Below are 16896 nucleotides of genomic sequence, written 5' to 3'. Positions count from 1 at the left end.
GTACAGTATATGGGGCTCTTACTTCAACCTCCTTTAATTCAGGCTAGATTGTGGATAGAGCCATGTTCTTGGCCTTGTTCCTGGACTCTGCTTTCTTCTTTGAGCTTGGCCTGCTCAGTGGACAAAGGGGGGGGGGGGGGGGGGGGGATAAAGGCTTTGGGCACCTTGTGCAAATTTTAAATTTTTTTCTGTTGTTTTTTACTTATTTTTTTTATTCCTAAATGCAAACTAATGCTAAACCTAAAATTGAACTTTTATTGTAATCAGGTAAACTCCTTTGACCCTGTACGATACAAATAAATACACACAAATTAAATATCACTGGTCTTGTAAAAAGGATCTGGTAGTCGGCTGCATAAAGGGTAGAATGTGTAGTAGAGCATAACACGGCACTCACCCAGGAGTAAAAATCTTCTTGCTTTATTGCTTTCTGCGGGTTACATAAACATGGACATGAACATCTAGGGGACGGCATCTAGGTTTCGTGCCTGCAGTTTGTCAGTTTGAGTTTCATTTTTATTACAGCCTTAAATAAATCAATTTATTTAAGATATATGGTAATAAAAATCAAGAAACCCTGGAAACAAGACCAGTAGGGGAAAGAAAGGTAAAAATAGGCCCGCGAGGGTTCAGTACAGACACACACTTCTCACATGAGGACCGGTTATTGTGAATTAATAGATATACCTGCTGAACATGTTGTAAATAAGGAGGTTAAGGAAATATCTTTTTTAGGAGGTAGAAAATCTACGGTGAATCCCCCCTTGTCTCCTGGCTCACCGCTTGATAATTTTATAAAATGGTTATGGAGGATATACAGGCCCAAATATATCCAATGGCGGGCTGTAATCTAAATGAAGGTGAGAAAAAGGCATTGAAAAGGTTAACCTCACAGTCTGGGGGTCATGGTTCCGCCAGAGGGCAGGGACTGCCATGGGGACGCCAGTGGCGCCCACTTTCGCTAACCTGTTCCTAGCGGAATTTGAAGATGACAAGATTTATGATATAAGGAATCCATATGTACAATATATCAAGTTATATCTGAGAAACACCCCAGAGCATGTTTCACTTGGGTTCATCAGGGGACATATCACATATCCAGTAAGGCCGTAGTACCCAATTGTCCTCAGGGCTCACATGGACTGTAGTGGCAGCATGCACCAGGGGAGCTGCTCACCATTGCTAGGTCCCCTGAGCAGATGCCAGCAAAGATGAGGAGCAGACAGGAACTCTTGGCACTGAAGTTGGATGCTTCATGTATATATGTTTGTATTAAGTGTCATGGGGTTTTAACTGATGACAATGAAGGTTAAACTTTAGGTTTGACATATTCTGTGTCATATTTGTATTTTATATAAACTGTCTGAATCAGTTATTTTCTAAATGCAAACTTAAAGGGGTTGTATCACTCCAGCAAATGGCATTTATCATGTAGAGAAAGTTCATACAAGGCACTAATGTAATGTGATTGTCCATATTTTCTCCCTGGCTGGCTTGATTCATGTTTCCATCATATTATACACTTCTCATTTCCATGGTTCCAAGGAAATGAATCAAGCCAGCAAAGGAAGCAAGACGGACAATCCCAATACATTAGTAAGTGCACTTTTGTCCGCATCTTCTGCGGCCCCATTGACATGAATGGGTCTGCATCCGGGGGATGAACCCTTAGACTTTGATCAAATCCTGTTTTTGCCTACATGAGAGGCGTATGTTGGGAGTGTATACCTCTGATGTGTCCATAGGCCTCATGCACCAAGTGTACGCCAAGAGTGTCCTTTTCCTTATGCAGGGCCCTATGCAGAGGGACACCGTTAATAAAATGTTTTTTTGTTTTTTTGTCCATTCAGAGTCAATGGCTGACATACTGCCATTTTTGCCTATACAGTGGCATATGTCAAAGGTAAACATGGGGAAATACTCCCTATGTACTGCATACAAATTTCTCAACTCATCGCTTTATCTTGATACAAAAACCATTGAAAAGCAATTGAAGGGGGTTTTGCTTAACACATTTAGTTTAGATAACACGTCTCAGAAAGAATGTGTGTTGACTCACTACATCTGTACCTCCTAAGGGCTCTTTCACACTTGCGTTGTTCTGTTTCGGCATAGAGTTCCGTCGTCGGGGCTCTTTGCCGGAAGAATCCTGATCAGGATTATCCCCATGCATTCTGAATGGAGAGAAATCCGTTCAGGATGCATCAAGATGTCTTCAGTTCAGGACCGGAACGTTTTTTGGCCGGAGAAAATACCGCAGCATGCTGCGCTTTTTGCTCCTGCCAAAAATCCTGAAAACTTGCCGCAAGGCCGGATCCGGAATTAATGCCCATTGAAAGGCATTAATCCAGATCCGGCCTTAAGCTAAACGTCGTTTCGGCGCATTACCGGATCCGACGTTTAGCTTTTTCTGAATGGCTGCCAGGACGCTAAAGTCCTGTTTGCCATGGTAAAGTGTAGTGGGGAGCTGGGAGCAGTATACTTACCGTCCGTGCGGCTCCCGGGGCGCTTCAGAGTGACGTCAGGGCGCCCTACGCGCATGGATGACGTGATCGCATGGATCACGTCATCCATGCGCATGGGGCGCTCTGACGTCATTCTGGAGCGCCCTGGGAGCCGCACGGACGGTAAGTATACTGCTCCCCCGCTCCCCACTACTACTATGGCAACCAGGACTTTAATAGCGTCCTGGCTGCCATAATAACACTGAACGCATTTTGAAGACGGATCCGTCTTCAAATGCTTTTAGTTCACTTGCGTTGTTACGGATCCGGCGGGCACCTCCGGCAAATGGAGTACACGACGGATCCGGACAACGCAAGTGTGAAAGAGGCCTAACATAGCCAAGTTGTGAACAGTATCTCAAAGATAGCAGCAAGGAGGGGGAGGAAGTTGGACACAGCAGATCAGAGTGTGGAGAGGAGATATGGGCTGTTTGCAGAAATCAGAACTGAGAAAAGAGATGTAGAGCGGGCTGGAGAGTTGAGGAAACGGACAATGTTGTTCATTTAGCTATCTCTTTCAAGCTCTTCTCCCAGTTCAAATGAGTATGAATATCCCATTCTTATGGCCAGTGGATGTTTTATCTATTGTACATTTTATTGGCGGGAAAGCCCACAGTCCAATATGTTTTATGTGCAATTCTATTTAATGCCATGTGCATTACCCCATGTCTACACTCAAGCCATTATGGTATTCCATATCCACCGTATCATCTCTACCATATACTGTATGTTAAGAATACTTCTTTTAAGGAATGCATAGCAGGTTGCTTATATTTCTATTTGGCTCTGTACTTTTTTGCTCAGGATTCAGCCATGACCACCCTGTTTGCTACAGCAATTTTATCTTATACATAATTAAAGTACTTTCTGGGCAAGCTGTAATTTTGGAGTGCAAATTGTTAAATATGTCACTATTTAGAGCAGATCTACACAGCCTGCAATACCATCTAATTGCTTCAGAGACCCATTTCACACTGACTGCTCTGAATACTGAGGAATGTCTCTACCCTTGTGTCTCATTATTTCCTTGTACTGTTGCAAATGTTCCTTTCCTCCTTGCTTTACTTGTGTACTAATCGTTACCTGCCTTCTGCAGCAGAACTTTCCATTCCAGAAACATTTGTGACCTGGGACCCTGCTCTAGTTGGCAGCTAGTGGATTATATCTTGTAAAAATGTCCTCCTTATCTGCAGAAGGAACCAAGATACATTAAGCTAGAACCTGTTTATGTTCTTCAGTATCCGTTCAGTCTATAAGAACTTGGGGGGTCATTTACTAAGACCGGCGTTTTAGACGCCGGTCTTAATATCCCTTTAGCTGGTGGTGGATGTGCTAAATTTACAAAGAGGCGAAAGCCTTCACATAACTTCGGCATATCCACCACCTGTCTAAATCTACCCCAGCTCCCTTGCTGGCGTATATTTAGATAATTTTCTACACCTAAAACAGGAGTAGAAAATGGTAAATGAGGCTCGCCTGCCGGCCCACCCTCTTCTCTGCCCATTCCACTCCCCCTTTTTTAGACCTGGCGTGAGCGGTGCAAATCGCCTTTGCTCTGAAATCTGCGACAGATATACACCAGAGTGGCGTATATCTGTTAGAAAATGACCCCCTTGATTTATAGCATTTTTTTACATTTTCATGGTTTCAATGTCCAGAACCAAAAATACTCCAATCCAAACTTATGCTAATTCGGTCAGGTTCTCCAAGCAGGCTAGGTTAGCTTGTCCCCCATCTCTGCCTCTTCCCATCTTATATGGCATATTGTTAAAGGGATCCTGTCACCTGCAAAACGCATATTAAACCGACCACAGTACCTTACAGTATCCCTCAGTGTGTTGCTAATCATGTTTTTCTTTCCTCTTTGTGTTTCTTCATACTTGTTAAAAACGCTGTTTTAATGTCGGTTGGCGCTGTCTCCGAGTCAGGCTGGAAGTCAAGGGGGCAGCGGCCTCCCTGCTTCAAGTAATGCTAAGCCCGCCCCTTACCCCTCCTCTCTACAATTAGATGGACGTGATGCCGGGATCGCGCTCTTCTAGCGCAAGCGCGGTACGCTGCCTGTTACAGCGCGATCCTCACTCACCCGCCGGCATTTTGCTGACTGCGGATGCGCCGGACCGTTTGATCGTGTGCCCGGCCACCACGCTGTGACAGGCAGCATACCGCGCATATGCTAGAAGAGCGCAATCACGGCAGCAAGTCCATCTAATTGTAGAGAGGAGGGGTAAGGGGCGGGCTTAGCATTAGTTGAAGCAGGGAGGCCGCTGCCCCCTTGACTTCAAGCCTGACTCAGAGACAGCGCCAACCGACATTAAAACAGCGTTTTTAACAAGTATGAAGAAACACAAAGAGGAAAGAAAAACATGATTAGCAACACACTGGGGGATACTGTAAGGTACTGTGGTCGGTTTAATATGCGTTTTGCAGGTGACAGGTTCCCTTTAAGATATGCTATCACTTTGTGACTGGTGGCATCCCAGCCTCTGGGACCTTCCTTGATCCTGAGAATAAGGTGGCAGCTGTGTAGTGCCCCAGTCTCGCTCTGCACCATGCTCACATTCAGGTGAATGGAGACCGCTGCAGTTCTCTGCCCTGCAGGATAAACCTGGAAGGGGACAATGCTAAAGTGGCACTGCGGACCACTCTTTCTCTGGATCATTTCAGGTTTTCAGAAGTGAGACCACCTCTGATTGTAAAGTGATGGCAAATCCTAGTGATAGAAGATTGGAATCACTGTTCTGCAGCATTCATCCTATGGAGCTGTGGGTGCTGTATGTGGTTATCCAGCCAGCCATAATCTTCCATCTCCACAGTCTGCTTCTCTGCTGCTTGACATCCTGAGGCTGATGCTTCCACCTGGTGGCTGCACTAGTAATGTCTCAAAGAAATGATATATGATTGCAATCATGTCCCAAAGATGCTTCTGGCTTTCAGGATTTTGAGGGACCTAGTAGTAAGACCAATGACAGGAGGATCAGGTTTAAAGGGTGGTCACTTCAGCAAATAACATTTATCATGTAGAGAAAGTTACTACAAGGCACTTACTAATATATTGTTATTATCCATATTGCCTCCTGGATTAATTTTTCCATCGCATTATACACTGCTTGTTCCAATGGGTTATGGCCAGTGTTGCAGAGCAGATATGAGGTGGCCGCGGCAGGAACTGCTGCGCATGCGTGCCTATGTCCGCTCTGTCCCGGCCACCAGAGAGGTCAGCACTTTTTCCGATAGTGTGTAAGCACGACCACCGCTGATGGATTGCAGGGTGGTCATAACCCCTGGAAATGAGCAGTGTATAATGTGATGGAAAGATGAATCCAGCCAGCGAAGGAGGCAAAGTGGACAATGACAATACATTAGTAAGGGCCTTGTATGTACATCATCTACATGAGAAATGCCTTTTGCTGAAGTGAGACAACCCCTTTTTATGAAATTCAGTGGTGACAACAACTATAGAAAATCATTACTGCTCCATTCAGCTGAAAAAGCTGTTTAATTCTTTTAGTAGACTATTCCAGCAGAGTGCTACATATTCTTGATCTGTCTGCATAAGTTCAGTTTCCCATGAATGCATTACTAGCATATTTTATGCACCTACAGTATGTTACGGACGAGCATCCCGGCCAGACCGTGGGCCTACTCAACCAAATTCACAGATGCCATGAGGTCAGGTTGTAGACCTGTGGTTGGGCCAGGACACTTGTCCTTAATATGATTCGAAAATGCGCACATAATACTTTTGTATCAAACTGACCTAACTGTTTGGATAGCAGAAGCAGCAATAAAATCCACATATATACACATACAATTTTTGGGGAGTTCTGTAATATACAAAACTTTGTAATATGTCTTATGGGGGAGAATCTCTCTGTAAATGTCGAGACACCCTTCATTCTTCAAAATATCTGTAAATATTTTACAGGGAGGAGGGGGATGCAGCTGCAGTTTCTTTGTTCTAGTATGTGAGATTTAGGGCTCATGCACACAACCGTATGTATTTTTCAGCCCGCACAAATATGGATGACGTCCGTGTGACATCCGTATTGCATCAGTTTTTTTTTTTTTTTTTTTTCGTTTGCGAATCCACTGTAACAGTGCTTTTTCTTGTCCGCAAAACGGACAAGAATAGAACATGTTCTATATTTTTTGCGGAACAGCCATGCGGAAATATGGGGAGTAATTTCTGGGTTTTTTTGCGGACCCATTGAAGTAAATGGTTCCGCATATGGAAAAAAAAAACGGAACGGACACGGAAAAAGAAAATAAGTTTGTGTGCATGAGCCCTTATGTTGGGGACATCTGATTGATTCAGAGCATAAAGATCTACTCTATCACATCTGGAAGAGTCTACCCAATCTGCAAGCATGGAGACAGAAAATGTTTACCGCATGTACCAGATGTAGCGCAGCTTGCGGTACAAGGCTCTGTGTACACGTAGACACTGCTCTCCATATGAGCCATGGCATATGGGTCTGCACATCAGTATGGCAGACTTATAAACCACATAATCAAAATGTTGCCCTGCGGAGGATTTACTGTATGAAATGGAGACAGTAAGAGAAGTGAATTTACCTCCCTTTAGTTATCACCATAGAAGACGAATACAGAATACATGGCTAATCACTGGAGGTAGTTGACCAACAGTTTGCCCTTTAATACCTGCTTTGGTCCCTTCAGCTTCTCTGTAGGTTTATTTTCTCCAAATCAGTATTGATTGAGGACTGGCATTTATAACGCATAGCGTGCATCTAGATAACAACCTAGAAACTTAGACAGAGAATGCAGATTTTAGCGTCCTGTAGAGCGTAGACCTAATGACCACTTTACAGTGCAGGACCCTTACATGTGTAATTATAGTTACAGAATGTACTGAGCATGGCCAGTGCTGTAAAACGCAAGCAATTTACCCACAATTACTCCCTGGAGAACTCGCCAAGAACATTCTCTACACATTTCACATCCAGTCTCAATCTTATTTTGCTTCTGGAAGCATATTATAAGCTACTATGTAAAATCCCGCCCTTCCAATAGAGGATATGTTCTCTTGGCCCGCAGTGGTAGCGGTGGATCACAATTAGAACGTGGTATCTGGGCTGTCTAAAGTAAAACATTAGAAACATGTGTTTGCTATTTAATACTAATGATGCGGTGTTCTCATACCAGACGTCCACCCCTATTTCCATAACTTTTTATGTCACGCTGTCCTAGATACCGGAGTTTCCTTTAAACGCCAAAAACATGTTGCAAGAAAGTGGATAATTTTTTTAAATTTATTTTTAAAGAAAATAAATGTCTTATGATCAGAGAGAAGTAAAGGCAAAAAAACTGAATACAAGAAACCAATAACCAGCAAAAATTCTAGTAAGTAAAAAGCAGAACACAGATTATAAACTTCTCAGAGATGCACATTGTATAAATGTCTTTATATGTTATCAGCCCCTAAGGAATTTGTGGAATCTATTGAACTGATGAGCGAGTTCAATGTGAGAAACTCGCTGCGTGTGAACTCTCCTCTGACAGGATCGCACAGCGTTATAATGATTTATAATGGTGTGTGACCCTGAGAGACCTGGAATCTACCGCATTTTGTCAGGGACACAGCCTTATAAATCATTATAACTCTATGTGGTCCTGTCAGAGGTGGGGATGTCAAGACAGGAACTCACACTTTAACACGCAGCGAGTTTCTCTCATTGAACTCGCTTGTCTGTGTCTGGCCTTATAGAACTTGAAGAAATAATGCAGTAAACAGCACAGTGGCTCAGTGGTTAGTACTGGTACCTTGCAGCGCTGGGGTCCTAGGTCCAAATTCAACCGACAACATCTGCATGGAGTTTTTATGTTGTACCGATGTTTGGGTTTCCTCTGGGCACCCTGGTTTCCTCCCACTCCAAAGACATACTGATAGGGAACTTAAAGGGTTTGTCTCACTTCAGCAAATGGCATTTATCATGTAGACAAAGCTAATACAAGGCACTTACTAATGTATTGTGATTGTCCATATTGCCTCCTTCGCTGACTTGATTCATTTTTCCACTGCATTATACATTGCTCGATTCTAGGAGTTACGACCACCCTGCAATCAAGCACTGATGGTCGTGCTTGCACACTGTAGGGAAAAGTACTGGCCAATGTGCACTCCCAGCCGCCAGAGAGACCAGCATATTTTCCTATAGTGTGGAAGCCGGCCATCGTTGCTAGATTACAGGGTGGTCATAACTATGGAAACGAGCAGTGCATAATGTTATGGAAAAATGAATCAAGCCAGCAAAGGAGGCAATATAGACAATCACAATACATTAGTAAGTACATTGCGGGATAGAAAAAAGAGGAAAAAAACATGAAAAAAGTGTGTAGTTCTAAAGGCCAAAAATTATTTGATCCTTCAGGTGAATGTCTTGTAATCATAGCTACGTCATAGTGGCTGAGGGCTTGTTTGGAGTGGGCTGCTGCCCTGAGCCCGCTTCATACGCTTTATAATGGCTTTATAATACAGCAGGCAACCGGCTGTAATGACCGATATCGGCGGTGATGCTGAAACTGCTTGTTTAACCTCTCAAATGTCATGTTCAATAGAAATTGCAGCTTCTGTGAGGTTAGGCAGAGGGATACGGGCTCCCTCTGCCTTACGATCTGAGCCCCCACAGTGAAATTGCTGGGCTCCGATTGGTTACCTTGACAGCCTGGGGCCTGCTGAAGGTTCCCATGCCTGTTATGATAAACTGCCGCAAAGCTGTGCACTAGGCACAGCTCAGCAGGCAGAGTGGCAGAATATTTTGATCCCTTGTCCCATTCACCATAAAAGAGAACTATTATGGTGAATGGGAGAAGGGATCAAAGGATCCCAGGTTCTAGCCCCCTAATGTGGCTAAATGTTGTCATGTAAAAATAAAAAATAAAAATAATATTCAAATATTAAAAGTTCAAATTTTACATATAAAAATAAATAAACATAACAGGTATCACTGCATCCAAAAATGTCTGAACTATTAAAATATAAAAATATTTTTCCTGCGCCATGTACGCTGTAATGGAAAGTAAAATAAAAATGTGATTCAACTTATCCCCCAAAAAATTGAATAACAGTGATCAAAAAACAAGCCTTTATACGCCTATGTAGACGGAAATATAAAAAATGTATGGCTGTCAGAAAATGAAGATGCTGAGAAAATGTAGATTTTTTTTCAAAGGTGTTTATTTTTTTTTTAAGTAGTAAGACCATAAAAATAAAACTATACAAATTTGGTATGGCCATAATCATTGAACCACAGAATAAGGACATCATGTCATTTTGGGCATGATATCAGAACCCCAAAAAACTTGTCAAATCGTGAGTTTTTTCAATTTGACCCCTCAAAAGAATTTTTTTTTCCATTTTTCAGTACAAAACATGGTAAATTAAATGGTTACATTCAAAAATACAACTTATCCCGCAAAAAATAAGCTATCATATGACTATATGAACAGAAAATTTAAAAAACTTGTGACTATTGGAATGTGGGGAGAAAAAAAACGAAAACTGCACCCTGTACTTAAAGGGGTTATCCGAGTTAATAAAAAAAAAAATAAAACACTTAAAATCCATCAGGATATACATATAATTTGGTTAAGCTAGATTTCATCAAGTTAAAACCCATATTTGCACCTTATCATGGTTCTGTCATTGCTTTGTTTACATGCTGAAGTACATGCTGAGGGGGCGTATAACAACAAAGCCTGAGCTCTGCCTCATGAATATTTCTGGGCGTGAACAACCTGACCTTTCCTTCACCCTGCTCGGCACTTTGCAAAAAAATAAATAAATACACACTTGTCATGCGGATGGACGGATCCCTCTGTCAGTCTTTTTCACAGTATTCCCGGTTTGTGCATGTGCAGACCGGAAGGACGGATCCGCAAGGCAGCTCCATCGTCGGAGCTGCGTGCCTGCTGGATCTGCCGATCAGTGTGACAACTGACAGCATTTGTAGACGGATCCGGGTGCGGATCCGTCTAAAAATGCATTGCAATAACGGATCCGTCTATCCGCTTGTCATGCGGATGGACGGATCCCTCTGTCAGTCTTTTTCACAGTATTCCCGGTTTGTGCATGTGCAGACCGGAAGGACGGATCTGCAAGGCAGCTCCGTCGTCTGAGCCGAGTGCCTGCTGGATCCGCCGATCAGTGTGACAACTGACAGCATTTGTAGACGGATCCAGGTGCGGATACGTCTAGAAATGAATTGCAATAACGGATCCGTCCAGCGGCACGGGCAAATAGCGGTAGGGCGGATCCGACAGGGTGAACAGCCTGTCGGATACGTCCTGCCGCTAGTGTGAAAATATCATTAGCATTATCTGTATCTAAGCAATATCTATATTATTCAAATATATATTCAATATGGATATTGCTTAGATAAATATATATATTGGTGGCAGATAAGGATTTTATATAGCTGAATAATGATGTTGATGATGATAATAATGATGGCCAATAATTTATTTATATTTCCCAGGGGGTGTTCAATGTGTACTAGTGTGGGAGGGGGGGGGGGACCAGGGCTGTAATAACGATCCCCAGATGCAGAGGGGAACGTTTACAAACTGCCACCTCTCGCCCCAGTGAATGCAGGAGGGACAAACATACCCTGCTGCCAGATCAGAGATCGTCTCGGCTCTGGTATGTACTGCGCATGAGCGATCGCATACCAGAGCCGAGGCAGTGAGAAGAGCTGGAGGGCACCAGAGGCTCTGACGTTTCGTTTACAGAGCCTGGACACTCCCTCAAGCAGGGAGAAGCTTGTAAACGAAACGTCATCAGCAGAGCAGAGCCGGGCAGTGTGAGGAGAGCTGGAGGGGGGAGGGCGGAGGGCACCAGAGGCTCTGACCTCTCGTTTACAGAGCCTGGACACTCCCTCAAGCAGGGAGAAGCTTGTAAACGAAACGTCACCAGCAGAGCAGAGCCGGGCAATGTGAGGAGAGCTGGAGGGGGGAGGGGGGAGGGTACCAGAGGCTCTGACGTTTCGTTTACAGAGCCTGGACACTCCCTCAAGCAGAGAGAAGCTTGTAAACGAGACGTCAGTGCCTGAGCAGGCTTACTGACGTCAGGGGTCACATGACCCAGAACTGAACTGGCCAAATAGTGATAGATAGGTGATGAAAGCGATTTTAAGAATCTTTCACTGGTCTACAATAAATGCAATTAGAATAGATTTATTTAAGTCGGATAACCCCTTTAAGGGGTTAAAGTGTCACTCAAGAGTCAATGCTTGTAGAAATTCCTCTGGGCTCCTAAATTGGCCCTGACAGGGAGTAAGAACAGTCATTTGTGAAACGCAAGCATCCCATGTATGGATAATATAGAGTATTAGTTTTATTGTTGATTTTTTAAAATCTTCATATAATAGAAATATTATAATTGTGTTCAAATTTTAATTATTTTTAGTTTTAATTTCCTTCTTAGATTTTTCTGACATTACTAGCAATTCCCTAATACAATTGTATATTGTCAGATGTGTTCTCTTTTGCTACATGAGCAATATGATAACTGTGCAGGGCTATAAAGAATTACTGTACATCGTTTCTGAGCATTCTTGGCAGGACTGTCAGAATACCATTCTCTGACTTTATACAGCAGGCAATAGTCGACAAACAGGCTATTGTATGGAGTGTTGCTACAAAGTGAACACCATTTCTTTTTATCTAAATGGATCCTAACTTACGGTATGTTACATTTTTACATTTTAGAAAAAAGGAAAAAAGATCCAGCACATGAACTATGGATAAAATCCAGTTTCTTTATTGTAGTCTTTTTAAAATTCCATAGGCTGACCGGAGTATGTTGCGGTCTACGCGTTTTGACAATCTGTCTTACTCATGACCATAACGTGTTGCTATATTCACTGGTTTTAAAACCCTTAGGCTTGGTTCACACGGGCGTCACGTTTTGGCTCAAGATGCGTCCCGGGTGCATTGCAGCAAACCCGCGCGAGTAGGTATGCAATTGCAGTCAGTTTTGACTGCGATTGCGTTCCGTTGTTCAGTTTTTATCGCGTGGGTGCAATGCGTTTTGCACGCGCGTGATAAAACACTGAATGTGGTACCCAGACCCGAACTTCTTCACTGAAGTTCAGGTTTGGGTTCAAGGTTCTGTAGATGTAATTATTTTCCCTTATAACATGGTTATAAGGGAAAATAATAGCATTCTTAATACAAAATGCTTAGTAGAAGGTCAATTGAGGGTTAAAAAATAAATTAACTCGCCTCCAATTGATCGCGTAGCTGCCGGTCTCCTGTTCTTTCTTCAGGACCTGTCAAAGGACCTGTGGTGACGTCACTGAGGTCATAACATGGTCCATCACCACGGTGATGGACCATGTGATTGGACCATGTGATGTGACGTCACCACAGGTCCTTTAGCCGGCAGCTCATGATTAAAGAAGTAAGAAGAGATCGACAACTACGCGATCAAGAGGAGGAGGTGAGTTAATTATTTTTTTATTTTTTAACCCTCAATTGACCTTCTACTAAGCATTCTGTATTAAAGAATGCTATTATTTTCCCTTATAGAGCATGCTGAGATTTTCACGCAACGCACAAGTGATGCATGAAAATCACCGCTCATGTGCACAACCGCATAGAAGTGAATGGGTCCGGATTCAGTGCGGGTGCAATGCGTTCACCTCACTCATTGCACCCGGGCGGAAATCTCGCCCGTGTGAACCCAGCCTTACTCACTCAAGAAACACCTACCTCCCCATGTGTTGAGTAATAATTGAATCAAAGACGAAGGTGTGTCAAGTGACATCATAAAATACAATATTACATGCAAAAACAACATCATACAATGGGGAATTCGAATCAATATTCAAAGATTAGTCATGTCTATTATTCATACCTTCTGGGATTCTAATGTGTAGTAAGAAAATCCAAAGAGATTCTCGATTATAGAGCAATCTGTTTAGATCCCCTCCTCTCACTGATTTCTTAACCCTTTCAATGCCCAAAAGTTCCAAGTCTGTTGTATCCCCTCCATGTATGTCTCTAAAATGTCGAGACAACATAGAGACATTCACAACTTTGAAATTTGCAATATCCGTGATGTGTTTCCTCATTCTCATTTTCAAGCTGTTAGAAGTACAACCCACATAATGAACGTTACAGCTGCTACATGTGGCCAGGTAAATCACATTACTTGTGTTACAGTTAATATATAATTTAATTTTGAACTCTTCCCCGATAACACTAGATTTAAACATTTTGCTTACTTTTATAAAGCGACAGGTTTTACAGATATTATGTCCAGTGACGTTCAACCATGTGTTCCCACTGGGGCCTAGAAACGGGCTAGGAGACAAAACAGTAGACATAGTAGGTGCTCGTTTACTCACTATTTGGGTGCCCAGTTCTAATATCTGTCTTAAATTGTCATCCTGATTTAAAATAGGTAAATACCTCGTAATAATATTACGTATTTCTTTAAATTGCCTACTAAAGGTGGTTACTACTCTCAGTTGTTTATGTACTTCTGCTTCACTTTTCTTTTTTATTTTAGAAGTAGTAAATTTTTTTCTATCTATGAGTCTCACCTTCTTTTCTGCCTGTTTTAGTAGCTCTTCAGTATAACCCCTTGCTTTGAGTCTTCTGTGTATTGCTGCATTCTCTAACTCAAACACAGAGTCCTCTGAACAATTATGACGGACTTAAGGGATCCCATTAATTACCTGTTTAGGGTGACATGACGATTGTCGTAACACGTAGACCGCAAAATACTCCGGTCAGCCTATGGAATTTTAAAAAGACTACAATAAAGAAACTGGATTTTATCCATAGTTCGCGTGCTGTTTTCCTTATTTCTACAAATGTTTCCCTTGCCCGGGGTTCCTTGCACGACTATGGAGTGGAGCGGGTGAGCTGTAATATTTTGTTATATATTTCTACATTTTGTTACATCTCTTTATAGCAGTCAGGACTCCATTTGTCTTACAGACCTCTAAATCCCGATTATAGACATAAACCACTTGAGGCTGCTTAGATGGTTACTGTTTATACATTGGACTGGATACTAAGTATGCTGTAAACTGTAAAGCTCCCCCTAGTGGTGACATGCAGTCAGCCAGAAGTTTATCTCAATGTTTGTGTATCCGGAGGTGTGTATCAGAGAATTAAAGCTCCAGCTCAAATAAAGATATGTTATTAAATTAATAAGCGCAGAATAATATTGGAACTGGAAAAGACTTCGCACTAGCGGAGATTCAGTTTGGCTGTCTGCCCATTGCTGTAGTTTCCTTCTGGCGTCGTACAGAAAATGATAACAGAACTGATCATTTCTGACATACAACACATGAGTTGTAATGCTGGATGTTTCCTTGCGCTGTTTTTCTGTCCCGCTATGGACTCTACTGTAGACAAAAACGTCATCAGTTGTGCCCAGCTCAGGCACAGGACAACTGACCAGACACAACTGATGTCTGTAAATCCAGCCTACAGAGTACAACTAAAGTGGGTAAGAGGAGTTTTATTCGGCGTCCCAAACCACCAATGTATCTGTGCCTAATAATGACAGGAAAAACAGCAAAAGATCTCCCTCCAGTAGGAACACCCTCCAATAAAAGAGACATTACAAGATTACACTATGTGTTCATTTTTATTATCATATAGCATGTAAAGTAAATTCAGAAAATCTTCCAACCCATTTTTTCACATTTTGTTACGTTGCAGCCTAGTACCAAAATAAAAATAAAAATTAGATGTTTCTACACCTTGATTGGAGTCCACCTGTGATAAATTCAGTTGACTGGACATGATTTGGATGGAAACACCCTGTCTCACAGCTGATCATACATATCAGAGGCCAAACCAAGCCATAAGGAGGAAAGAACTGCCCATAGAGCTCAGAGACAGGATTTTGTGGTGGGACAGATCTGGAAAATGGTATACAAATTTCTGATGCACTGAATGTTCATAAGAGCACAGTGGCCTCCATATTTATTAAATGGAAGAAGTTTGGAACAATCTGGACTCCTTCTAGAGCTGGCTGCCCCACCAAACTAAGTAGTCTGAGGAGAAGGGCCTCAGTAAGAGAAGTGACCAAGAACTCAGTGGTCACTCTGGCTGAGCTCCAGAGATAATGTGTGCAGATGGGAGAAACTTCCAGAAGGTCAACCATCACTGCAGCATTCCACCAATCTGGGCTTGGCAGAGGGACCAGAAAGAAGCCTCTTCTCTGTAAAAGCCACATGAAAGCTGCCTAGAGTTTGCAAAGAAGCACCTAAATGACTCTGACTGTGAGAAACAAGATTATCTGGTCTGAAGAAACCAAGATTGAACTTTGTGGCCTAAATTCTAAGCATCATGCCTGGAGGAAACCAGACACTGCTCACCAGCTTCCCAATACCATCCCTACAGTAAAGCATGGTGGTGGCATGCTGTGGGGGTGATTTTCCGCACCTGGGACAGGAAGACTGGTCAGGGTTGATGGAAAGCTGAATGGAGCAAAGTACAGAGCTATTCCTAATAAAAACCTGGTCTAGTGTAATCAGGAATTCAAACTGGGCTAAAGGTTTACCTTCCAACAAGGCAATGACCCTAAGCACACAGCCAAGACAACACAGCAGTGGCTTAGGGAGAACTCTGTGAATGTCCTTGAGTGGCCCAGCCAGAGCCCTGACTTGAACCCTATCGAACATTTCTGGAGACACCTGAAAATAGCTGTTCACCAACACTCCCCATCCAACCTGACAGAGCTTGAGAGGATCTGCAGAGAAGAATGGCAGAAAGTCACCAATTCGAGGTGGCATTTTACCCAAGAAGACTGGAGGCTGTAATCACTGGCCAAAGTGTTTCAACCCAGTCCTGATTAAAGGGTCTGAATACTTATGTCAATAAATTTGCAAGGATTTCTAACATTCTGTTTTCACTTTCACATTATGGGGTATTGAGAGCAGATTGATGGGGGAAAAATTGTAAATGTAACGTAAATTACAACACCATGCCCATCATTCCTTTGTGTCTTTCAGGGTCCGTTTGGTAGAAAGAGGATCTCCACACAGTTTGCCTCTCATGGAATCAGGAAAAGTAAGTGCACTAAACGCTTTCTCCTTAAAACTTCATTTCTGCGAATTTATTACTACACTTGTCATCCTTACTGAAGAAGATATCTGTTTGCAGTCTTTACTAACTTCCCTCCTGTAGATTTCGCTGACTGTATAATGATAATTACACGTATAATTGTCTGCTCTTCTCTTCACAGATCCTTCCAGGTGTTCGAATCATAATTGCAAATCCAGAAACAAAGGGACCACTGGGAGACTCTCATCTTGGTGAGGTGAGTCATGTCTGTTCTTCGATGAGTAATACTCGTACCCTGGTCATAAGGTGAAACTGAAGATTTCTGTGAGCTAACAGATAT

General features: G+C 42.6%; 1 protein-coding gene across 7 annotated transcripts in view; it reads left to right on the top strand.

Annotated features, from left to right (window-relative positions):
- The window catches only part of DIP2C (disco interacting protein 2 homolog C), a 442508-nt gene that overhangs the window by 409813 nt on the left and 15799 nt on the right, over positions 1–16896 (top strand). For all 7 annotated transcript variants that reach the window (XM_040434209.1, XM_040434208.1, XM_040434211.1 and 4 more), the window contains 2 exons: positions 16505–16562; positions 16738–16812. In XM_040434209.1, coding sequence (XP_040290143.1) covers positions 16505–16562; positions 16738–16812 — 133 coding nt within the window. The remainder of the gene's footprint in view (positions 1–16504; positions 16563–16737; positions 16813–16896) is intronic.

Source organism: Bufo bufo, chromosome 5 (assembly GCF_905171765.1).
Source record: "Bufo bufo chromosome 5, aBufBuf1.1, whole genome shotgun sequence".
In the NCBI taxonomy this organism is placed as follows: domain Eukaryota; kingdom Metazoa; phylum Chordata; class Amphibia; order Anura; family Bufonidae; genus Bufo; species Bufo bufo.
This window is presented reverse-complemented; position numbering and strand designations above follow the sequence as displayed.